The sequence below is a fragment of the Coenobita brevimanus genome, unplaced genomic scaffold, assembly GCF_032717465.1.
Source record: "Coenobita brevimanus isolate Jiangsu-jjx unplaced genomic scaffold, ASM3271746v2 jjx.HiC_scaffold_1205, whole genome shotgun sequence".
NCBI classification, from domain to species: Eukaryota; Metazoa; Arthropoda; class Malacostraca; order Decapoda; family Coenobitidae; genus Coenobita; species Coenobita brevimanus.
In genome coordinates this window covers 12,501-23,576 of record NW_027642018.1, presented here as the reverse complement: position 1 = coordinate 23,576, position 11,076 = coordinate 12,501, and the positions used below count along the sequence as shown (strand labels likewise).

Here is an 11,076-nt window from a genome sequence, read left to right as displayed (position 1 = left end):
TCACTGCCCCGTGAGGGACTTACCTAACCTAGCCCTAACAGAGCCAACCCTTGCCGCCTCCTATAACCAGGCCTCTAAGGCCCCCCCTCATGGAGATACCCTAACGGTATTCCTTCAGGGTTCGGCGTCGTACTACGGCAGGGACTCTAAGATGGCAGCCGGAGAGTAGCTGAAAAGGAAGAGAAGGGAAAAGAAACCGAAAAGAAAGAGCTGGGAGAAAAGGATAGAGCCAGGAAAAACTCGAAAGCTCTGTGAGGTGCGATGGTGAAATGCTGAGAAAGTCTATGGAGCCGGGAATCCACGTTTCACTAAGCAGAGATGTTACCTCGGCGAGAGCTCGGCTGAGAGTGGACGACCCCGCTCGCCGACCACCCTTATATAACGCAGTGTCGGTAGTGCACGTACGAACCTTATCCATCTAACCTCGATTTCAGGCCCAGGCCCAACCCCAGCTCCCAGGAGGCCAATCCTAGAGAGGCGTCGTAGCCAGGTCACGCCACAGGGCATGCCAAATTTTGCGAGCAAACCAGGAATGGCATCGAGAAAGCATGAACAGTAAATCACCGCCATGTACATCACACCCCGACCACTCACACGCCGCCAGTCCGGAGGCAGGCCACATAAAAAGCTGCTGCCAGGCGCGGCGCGCCAACACTCTCGCTCGTCTCACAGCTCCCTCCTCAGTCGCGCGCCATGGCTCGTACCAAGCAGACTGCACGTAAGTCCACTGGAGGCAAGGCCCCTCGCAAGCAGCTGGCCACCAAAGCCGCTCGCAAGTCCGCCCCTGCCACCGGCGGCGTCAAGAAACCCCACCGTTACAGGCCTGTCACTGTGGCCCTGCGTGAGATCCGTCGCTACCAGAAGAGCACTGAGCTGCTTATAAGGAAGCTGCCATTCCAGCGTCTTGTCCGTGAGATCGCCCAGGACTTCAAGACTGACCTGCGCTTCCAGTCCTCTGCCGTCATGGCTCTGCAGGAGGCGTCTGAGGCCTATTTGGTCGGTCTCTTTGAGGACACCAACCTGTGTGCCATCCACGCCAAGCGTGTAACAATCATGCCTAAGGACATCCAGCTGGCCCGCCGCATCCGTGGCGAGCGCGCCTAAGGCGAGAGGCCCCCCACCTCCATCGAAAGAAATCTCGGCCCTTTTCAGGGCCAAAACCCTTCTTCAAAGAGAGATGATGACAGACCCTCCCTCAGTTTAGGTTTGCATGTATCAGCTCTTGCTTTTCCGCAGCGAAGCATGCTCACACACGATTGAACTCCATTACTTACATACATGCATTCATTTTTTTTCTTTCTTTATTTTTTTTTTATTTATTTTCTTAAACATTTACACTTTTTTTTTGGGGGGGGGGAAACTTGCCTGTTCGTTTATTTCTTTGATTGATCTGTTGTTCACGTCGCATTTTTTGTTGTCGTTATTTGCCAGTTTCGTTTACTTACTCAGCGACTCATAAAGGTACACAGGTTTGCACAACGAGAAAGGCATTCCCGCTGCATATTAGGAGATGCTCTCTATCCGTCATGAACGCAAGATGAATCCTTCAGTTACTATGCTGGGGGGGGGGGAAGGTGAACCTGAACCCATCGATTTTCACCTGCAATTGTGCGTGTGTATGTATATTTATACTGTACGTATGTATTTGTGTGTCTTTGTGAGCATGTATGTCTGTGTGTACGGGCGTAAGAGGACACACACACACACACACACACACACACACTTACGGACGAATGAACTGTACTTATATACTTACATACATGCATTCATTCATTCATTCATCCTTTTTTCAATCATTCATTTACTTATTTTTTTTTTGGGGGGGGAGGGGGAACTTGCCTATTCGTTTATTTCCTTGGTTGATCTGTTGTTCACGCGCATTTTTTGTTGTCGTTATTTGCGTTTCTTTGACTTACTCAGCGACTCACTCACGCCCTCATAAAGGTACACAGGTTTGCACAACGAGAAAGGCATTCCCGCTGCATATTAGGAGATGCTCTCTATCCGTCATGAACGCAAGATGAATCCTTCATTTACTATGCTGGGAAAAAAAAAAAAAAAAAAAAAAGGTGAACCTGAACCCATCGATTTTCACCTGCAATTGTGCGTGTGTATGTATATTTATACTGTACGTATGTATTTGTGTGTCTTTGTGAGCATGTATGTCTGTGTGTACGGGCGTAAGGGGACACACACACACACACACACACACACACACACACACACACACACACACACACACACACACACTTACGGACGAATGAACTGTACTTATATACTTACATACATGCATTCATTCATTCATTCATCCTTTTTTCAATCATTCATTTATTTATTTTTGTTTGGGGGGGAGGGGGAACTTGCCTATTCGTTTATTTCCTTGGTTGATGTGTTGTTGACGCGCATTTTTTGTTGTCGTTATTTGCGTTTCTTTGACTTACTCAGCGATTCACTCACGCCCTCATAAAGGTACACAGGTTTGCACAACGAGAAAGGCATTTCAGCTGCATATTAGGAGATGCTCTCTATCCGTCATGAACGCAAGATGAATCCTGCATTTACAATGCTGGAAAAAAAAAAAAAAAAAAAAAATGAACCCATCGATTCTCGCCTGCAGTTGTGCGTGTGTCCGTATGTTTATACTGTGCGTATGTATTTGTGTGTCTTTGTGAGCATGTATGTCTGTGTGTACGGACGTTTGAGGACACACACACACACACACACACACACACGCACACAGACGAATGAACTATACTTATATACTTACATGCATTCATTCATTCATCCTTTTTTCAATCATTCATTTACTTGTTTTGGGCGGGTGGGGGGGGGGAAGGGAACTTACCTATTCGTGTATTTCTTTTGTTGATCTGTTGTTCACGTCGCAGTTTTTGTTGTCGTTATTTGCCTGTTTCGTTTACTTCCTGACCGATTCAGTCACGCCCTCATTCCCGCTGCGTATTAGGAGATCCTCTGTACCCGTCATGAAGGTTTGACAGTGGCCACGAACGCACGGTAAATTCTTCAGTGAATATACTGAGAAAAAAAAAAAAAAAAAAAAAGGGAACCTGAACCCATCGATTTTTAACTGCAGTTGTGCGTGTGTATGTATGTATGTTGTATGTTTATACTGTACGTATGTGTATGTGTGTGTCTTTGTGAGCATGTATGTCTGTGTGTACGGACGTATGAGGGCTTCTGTGTATGTGAGCATGACTTAGTGTGTACGTACATGTGTAGGTCACTGCGTACATAGTATAAATGTATTTGTGCACATGTGTTGTTGTATGTACCTACATTTTATAGGCTGACATGAATAGGCATGATACGATGTCATGCATGTATTTACTGTACGCCTGTTGAGTGGGTTGGTTGGTACAGGCGGCCTAAGAAGTGCCGGCGGAGTATCCATAAGTTTTCGGTCAGCGATAGTGTCCCTACTCTTCCTTATATCTGTACGGGGTGAAGCCTAATACGTAAAATTGTTACAAGAAACAACAAATCCATGACCAGTTATCTGTATATTTCAAAAGTATTGTAGGAAGCAGTTGGTTCGTTACGATAATAGGAATTCCTAAACGGAACTAAGTGATATTTCACAACTGTCGCTCAGGGAGAGTCGGGAATAAATATGTTGTGGAGTTCAAATCTAGCATGGTAACAGACAGTGACGTTTGGGTAGCGTAAGACTGAACAAAAGGGAGCTTCAATAAACATTGGATATGAATAAATATTATGTAGAAAATAATTTCCGTTATAATACTAGGGAATAATTTAAAAGTCATTTATTTCCGTTTCCAATGTCTCGGTGGACGACGACAGAAAGCGGGAAGGAGGCGTAAGCCGGTAAGCTATTTTAAATGTTTCGGTCAACACGCACGAAAGGAGATAACATTCACTCAAGGACATGCAGTTATTACACTGCCTTTGGCCAGTTTCCCACGAAGAAAAATCTCAGGATTATTTCATATAAGACAGGGGGCTACCATTAAAAAAAAAAAAAAAAAAAAAAAAAAAAAAAAAAAAAAAAAAAAAAAAAAAAAAAAAAAAGGACTGGGAGTGTTAGGCGTACCGGCCACCGCGCGCGAAGTTAATACATTTCACATTCATTCAAATCGGGAAAGATAACTAAGTGTTACCATCTGATTTATCACTGCCTCCTGTTATTCATTTTACATCATCATTGGTACGATATAATATATACGATTATTTGGCATGACGTGATGAAGGCATTGAATGTTTACCTCTTATTCACTGTTTTCCTAGAACGCATGTCAGTGGTGAGTGACCGAAGCAATCTGAAACTGTGCCGTCACTTCTTGGGGCGACGGTACGTTGTTGTTGGTTGTTCAGATGAATAAGAAGGCCCGCACGCCCCTATTTACTCTTTTATTTTGACTCTATTGTTTTAACCCCCAACCCTAGTTCAAAACATTTCGATTGTGCCTACGTGCCCATCCCAAACCACCGTTGCCGAAAAGAAAGAGAGAGAGAGAGAAAGCTGATAAAGCAGAGTTCCTGAGTGGAAAATTGTTAAGTCTGTCTTTCCCCTTTTTATCGAAAATCTTGTGGCTCCGATTGGAGCCGGAAATGTTGAAATGGCCAAGAGTGTAACCTCTCTACTTTGAGGAGGTGTACTTGGTGACAGCCTTGGTGCCTTCAGACACGGCGTGCTTGGCCAGCTCGCCAGGGAGGAGCAGCCTGACGGCCGTCTGGATCTCCCGGCTGGTGATGGTTGAACGCTTGTTGTAGTGTGCCAGGCGTGAAGCCTCTGCAGCAATGCGCTCGAAGATGTCATTCACGAAAGAGTTCATGATAGACATCGCCTTGGAGGAAACACCGGTGTCAGGGTGGACCTGCTTGAGCACTTTGTAGATGTAGATGCTGTAGCTCTCCTTCCTCCTACGCTTCTTCTTCTTGTCTCCCTTGGCAATGGCCTTCTGGGCCTTGCCGGCCTTCTTAGCGGCCTTTCCGGAGGTCTTGGGTGGCATGGCGGCGCCGAGTCAGACGGTATGTGCACGGTGCGGGAGCGAGCGAGAGACTGAGTCGACATGGGGGCCGCGCTTGCTGAAATCCTTTTATGTGATTTCTGCCCGATCGCAGCCTGGCTTCTGCCTCCTTCCCATTCGCGGGTGGGATGGGGTCGGATCGGGAAGACGGGTATTTAAGGGAAGGTCGCGCGGGCCGGGGGTTAGTGTCCCTCACCGTAGTACGACGCCGAACCCTGAAGGGGTGCCGTTAGGGCACTTCCATGAAGGGGGGCCTTTAGGGCCTGGTTATAGGAGGCGGTGACGGCGGCTCTGTTAGACTAGGGAAGACCCGGAAGGGGCAGTGGCGGGGCCTCGCATCGCCCTTTAGAGGGCGGGGAGCATAGGTTGCCCGTCACTGTAGGGACCTGGCCACTTTTGATGTTTTTTGTTTGCTTGTGCTTTTTCGAGTGGTTGTGTGTGTGAGGTGTGTGTGTGTGTGTGTGTGTTTTTGACTGTGTTTTTTGGCCTGCTCCGGTGAGCATGAAGGGATCCAGCATCCCTAGGCCCCAGGGGCATTCCCGCCTCCCGCTTCCTCAGTCGAGGCCCTCCATCCCGTGCCCTGCCACAGGCACAAAGAGGGAGCGTCACTGCTCTGACTCGAGCTCCCTCTCGTCAGCTCACGAGGCCGCTTGTGCAAACCCCTCCACACCCAAATCTACGGGAGTGGTACCTCGCTTGCGAGGTGACTCTTCCCGCTCTGCTAAGGCAGCCCGCCGACATGAGGCTATGGAGGAGGTTGCACCTGCTCCGCCATCTCTCTCTTCCACCAAGGGCACTTCGGAGGCTCCTGCTGCGACTCAGCTCTCCCCCTCTGCTGATCCCGCTCTGCATGTAGATGAGGGTTTTACCCCCGTGGAACGGAAGGGATCGAGGCGTGCTCGCCAGGGAAACGGCCCCTCTCCGGCAGTACGCACTGGGCCTCCCCTCAGGGATCCCTCTGCTGCTCGTCCATCCATGTCAGTAGCTGTGCGTCCGCCTCCCCGCTCTGCATTTCCAGCTTTCCGTGTGCCGGTACAGGACGGGCATGCGACGAGCTACGACGCCGTGGCTGCACTAGAGCGTCACCTGCCAGGGCTACGCTGCTCCAATCTCATGGGCCGGGATGGAAGCTCAGTGTTGGTGCCGAAGGACGAGGGAGCCTACGACCTCTTACGAACAGCCCTGCAGGACGAGGCCTGTCCTGTAAAGCTAGTAGAGCTGACGCCTGGTCAACAGTCTACGAAGGCAGTGGTCATGGGCTATCCCTTGAGAATGCCCATGGAGATACTCCTTCACCACCCTCAGGTCGAAGAGGCGACCCGCTGCCAGTAAACGCGGACCCGGGAAGAGACTCGTCAGGTCGTTGTCACCCTGCGGGGTCCTCTGATCCCTTCACTCAACCTAGGGAACTGGGGAACGTATCACCTTCGCCCCTTCACCCCGGAGCCTCTCTGTTGCTACCGCTGCCAGCGCTACGGGCACCACCGTGCCAACTGCAACCGCCCCGTCATCTGCGGCATGTGCAGTGGCGGCCACGACACGGCCGAGTGCCTCCAGCGGTACAAGGCGAAGCAACCAGTTGTGGCCAAGTGCCCCAACTGCTCCGGACGACACCACGCCTGGCACCCCAGCTGCCCCGCGAGGGTTCATCGAGTGAACCAGGGTCGAGAGAGGCAGGTTGCCTTTGTACAGGAACACCAGGCCACCAGCGCCACTCCAGCTCCCCCCGGTACTTTCATCTGGGGACAACAGCGCCGCCCTCTCACTCAGTGCCCACCACCTCTCAGTGACCAAGAGTTCCCTCCATTGCCCTCAGCGCTCACTGTGGTCCAGACCACAGCCGAGGTCCACCACCAACAGCCGCCTGTATCGCTACCATCTCCGACTGCAGAGACCAGACAGCCACTGACTGTTCCGCCACCAGCGCCTGGCTCCACACCAAGTCCACCAACCGCTCCTGCTCCTCCGGTGATCTCGTTCACAACGGAGGAGCTCAGGACCTTTGCCACAGAGCTAGCGCTAACCCTAGCCAAAACAGTGGCCTTAACCCTCGACATCCCTCTCCCAACAGAGCCCCTTGCCGAAGCAGCCAATCGCCTAGTGGACCAGGCGATCGCAAGGAAGATGGCGAGCCTAGGTGCTCCTCTGTCCCCTCGCCGCCCAGCTCGTTCGGCAGGGCGACCCCGTCCCAAATCGCAGAGGTCAGCTCGCCCGTCCAAAAGAGTCAGCTCACGACCTCCCAATGCTCTGCTTTCAGCCGCACAGCTGCCTCGTCCTCGACATCGTTTGGGGCAAACCCTACCACCATCAGAGTCCAAAGTGATGGACAGGGCCTCACCACTGCTGCAGGAGAACGACCGTCCGCAACTGTCGCCGGACGGCAAGTAGACCGCTCTCTCAGGCTCCTCCAGTGGAATTGCTTGGGAGCACGGAGCAAGCTCCCCCTTTTGCAGGAGGCGGCCGCACGGGACCGCCCTCATGTCATTCTCCTGCAGGAGACCCTGCTCCCAGGCAATTCCACTTTCCATCTCTTGGGATACACCACCCATCTCCTCCCGTATATTCGTGGCGTTACACGGGGATGTGCCGTTCTGGTCCAGGACCACATCGCATGCACGGATTGTGAGTCCCCTCCTTTCTGTGGACCTGATGTGGAGGTTCAGGGCGTGGTTCTCCATCTGGCGACGTCGCCCCTGACGGTATACAATGTATACCGAAGCCAGAGGAGCACCCTGGAGTTGGGGGAACTTTTCTCCCAAGCTGCCAGGGGGGCCGTGTACATTGGGGGCGACCTCAATGCCCACCACGCCCTTCTGTCATCGCCTCTTCAGTCTAATGAAGCAGGACGGCACATTTCTTTACTTCTGGAGGAGATGGGTGGTGTCTCCCTCCTAAACGACACGACAGAGCCCACCCATATTGGAGGAGGTCGCCTCGACCTCTCCTTTATCTCAACCCCTCTGTCAGGCCTGGCGTCATGGTCACTCCACCCACACCTTGCGAGTGACCACTTCGCTACTCTTATTGGCTTGCCTCTCGCCCCCCTCCCCCCCCTCCGCCTCCCACACCACGATGGGATCTACGCAAGGCGGATTGGGCGGCCTTTGACCGTGCTCTCACGGCGGCCTTTGCGACATCCTCTCCCGCCTCAGACCTCGAGAGCCGGGCAGATCAAGCAGCGAATATCTTTTCGCACGCTGCCTCTCTTGCCATTCCATTGCAGCGGCGCTCGGCGAGATGCTACCGGGACGGCTGGTTTTACTGCGACAGGGTCAGGGAATTGAACCGGAGGCTGAACGCAGCACGCAGGCAGTACCGGCGGCGCCAAACATCTCCGCACCGCCGGTACCTGGTTGCTGTGACTCGGCATGTGGTTGCTGAAAAGCGTCGCCTTAAAGAGGAGGCGTGGATCGGATGGTGTCGCACCCTAGATTCTCACTCCACACTCCGTGAGATGTGGGGGAGAATCAGGTCCATCTCCGATCCACGTCCTCGTCGTCCGCCCTCCCACCCTGACCCTGCCGCTGAGGCCAGCCGTCTTGCCCAGCATTTCGCTGACCGCTCAGCCTCTTCCAATCTCCCGCAGTCTGTCCGAGCCTTACAAGTGCAGCTGTCCGCCTCTCACATTGCGGCCATTCAGACGGCGTGCAATACACCTGACCCCGCTGACTGTCCCATCACCAGTGGAGAGCTTCAAAAAGCGCTGAGGCGCCGGGAGGACACTGCACCGGGGCTCGACGGGGTCACATACTCCATTCTAACTCATGCTGGAGATTGCGGCAGAGAGCATCTGCTTGATTTGCTTAACCTCTCGTGGTCTGAGGGGCGTCTACCGAGGTCGTGGAAGATGGCGGTCATCCACCCGATTCCGAAACCTCGCGATCCCACTGCCATGCGCCCCATCTCCCTGCTCAGTTGCTTTGCAAAGACAGCTGAGAGGGTTGTGCGGGCTCGTCTTGCTTGGCGGCTGGGACCGCTGCACCCAAGGATTTATGCATATCACCCAGGCAGGAGTGCCACCCACTGCCTTGCATCATTCCTTGGGGAGCTGAGGGGCGGACGGGGGATGGCCATCTTCCTCGACCTTGAGAAGGCCTTTGAACTGGCGAACCCCACCGTTATCTTGGCAGCTCTTGCGGCCAGGGGAGTAGGGGGCAGGCTCATATCCTGGGTCCGGGATTTTTTTAGTGACCGCACTGCGGGGGTCCGCTTTCAGGGGCACCTCTCCCCTTTTCACCCGCATACCAATGGCACCCCCCAGGGAAGCGTTTTGAGCCCTATCCTGTTCAATGTCCTGATGGAGGAGCTCCTTTTTGTTGACTATGGGCCTGGCATAACTCTACTCTGTTACGCTGACGATCTGGCCCTCGTGTTTACACGGAGAGACTGTTTTCAACAGGCAGACTTGGCCCTTTCTCGGTTACACGCAAAGTGCAACGAGCTAGGGCTTAAAATCAACTTTGCTAAGACGAAGTGTCTGCCTTTGGCCTCCGCCCCCCCGACTTTCCACTGCTGCTTGGAGGTCATCAGCTCTCAATGGTCACCGTCCACCAGTATCTGGGGGTTTGGCTAGATGGGGGCCTCACCTTTGCTTGCCATGTACGGTATCTGAGGGAACGTGCTTCCACCCGAATGGCTGCTCTCAGATACCTCTCCAGGCGGAGTTTGGGGGCATCATTTTCTGTCCTCCGGACCTTTTATATTCACGCAATCCGATCTCTGGTGGACTACAGTGCCATCTGTCTAACTGGTCTCACTCCACCAGTGTCTCGATCTCTGGAGGTCATCCAGAACGATGCACTCCGCATCATGCTGGGTGCTCCACGTTGGACCCGGATTGTAAATCTGCGTATGGAGGGCGGGGTGCCGTCTCTGGCCCATCGCATTATGTTACGAGCGGCAATCGTCACACTGAAGATGATCCAGTGCCTGCCTCACCTGCCCGTCACTGCCCTCCTAAAACGCCTTCTCGGCCGCCCACCCGAGCCGGCCCCTCAGCGTGACTGGGCTCGCAACACGGCCGCTGTCATCCATGGACTGGGAGCTGCGGCGAGCCTCTGTCAAGACCCCGACTCCCCCTTTTCCGGATATGTTGATCCAACGCCATGGGATCCTCCTCTTTTTAATATAATTTGTCCATCGGAGGCTAAACCCCGCTCCTCGATTCCAGCACTCCTTCGCCAGGAGGGTCTCAGTAGGGTGGCAGCTCTGGCCTTACCAGACTCAGCCATCTATTACACTGATGGCTCTGTTTCCCCCAATGGCGCAGCTGGAGCAGCCTTTGTCACTGGGCAAATAGTGGAAGCTTGGCGACTCTCCTCAGGTGTATCCGCTTTCCAGGCGGAACTTGCGGCCATCCTGGGTGCTTTGCGCCATGCTCACCACCATCGTCGCAACCGAGTCATAATCCACACAGACTCTCTTTCCTCGATTCAGAGATTACGATCTTTCTCGCTGCATGACAACGTCTTCCTCCTAACAGCGATCCATACATTCGCATCACTTCTTGTCCATAGGGGCGCAACGATTAACCTGCACTGGCTCCCGGGACATGTGGGAATCAGCGGCAACGAGCGTGCTGATCACACTGCGCGCTCAGCTTGTGATCTTCCAGACATCACATTTCCACTACGACCTAGTCCCTCGCACCTCATCCGCACTCTCACTGCCACCATAGGAAGACTATCCCTAGAGGACCATCAGCTCTGGGTCACGGAGGGCTCTTGCTCTGCAAAATGGTATGCTACTGCCACGTCCTATTCCCTCCTGCTGCCCCCCCCAGGTCTACCTAACTTTATTGTAGTCCGGCTTCGAAGATTGCGTCTTGGGTTTCTCTGCTACAAGCAAATTGTGGGTATGGAGCCAGACCCATGTGCCCATTGCTTGTCCAGCTGTGAGGAGCCCCTTCTTCATTATCTTCTGGACTGCCCAGCCACCACCATGCTCAGGTCTGAGCTGGACGCGCCCCTTGAACGAACTGGTGACGTCTTTATGGACGCTGCAGCCGTTGTTGCCCGTGCTCCATTAAATATATTGATTACTACGGTAAATGATTATCCTCCACCTC

General features: G+C 53.0%; 2 protein-coding genes across 2 annotated transcripts; one reads left to right on the top strand and one right to left on the bottom strand.

Moving 5' to 3' along the window:
- The first annotated feature begins 693 nt into the window (after positions 1 to 693).
- Positions 694 to 1,104, top strand: LOC145389520 (histone H3-like). Its single transcript, XM_080264795.1, has one exon. It carries the CDS (start codon positions 694 to 696, stop codon positions 1,102 to 1,104), a length of 411 nt encoding a protein of 136 aa, XP_080120921.1.
- Positions 1,105 to 4,619: 3,515 nt separating this feature from the next.
- On the bottom strand, positions 4,620 to 4,991 carry LOC145389521 (histone H2B). Its single transcript, XM_080264796.1, has one exon. It carries the CDS (start codon positions 4,989 to 4,991, stop codon positions 4,620 to 4,622), a length of 372 nt encoding a protein of 123 aa, XP_080120922.1.
- Positions 4,992 to 11,076: the final 6,085 nt, after the last annotated feature.

Bases quoted from the DNA above. Each gene is read 5' to 3' on its own strand.
- LOC145389521 (XM_080264796.1), bottom strand. From the start codon at position 4,991: ATGCCACCCAAGACCTCCGGAAAGGCCGCTAAGAAGGCCGGCAAGGCC.
- LOC145389520 (XM_080264795.1), top strand. From the start codon at position 694: ATGGCTCGTACCAAGCAGACTGCACGTAAGTCCACTGGAGGCAAGGCC.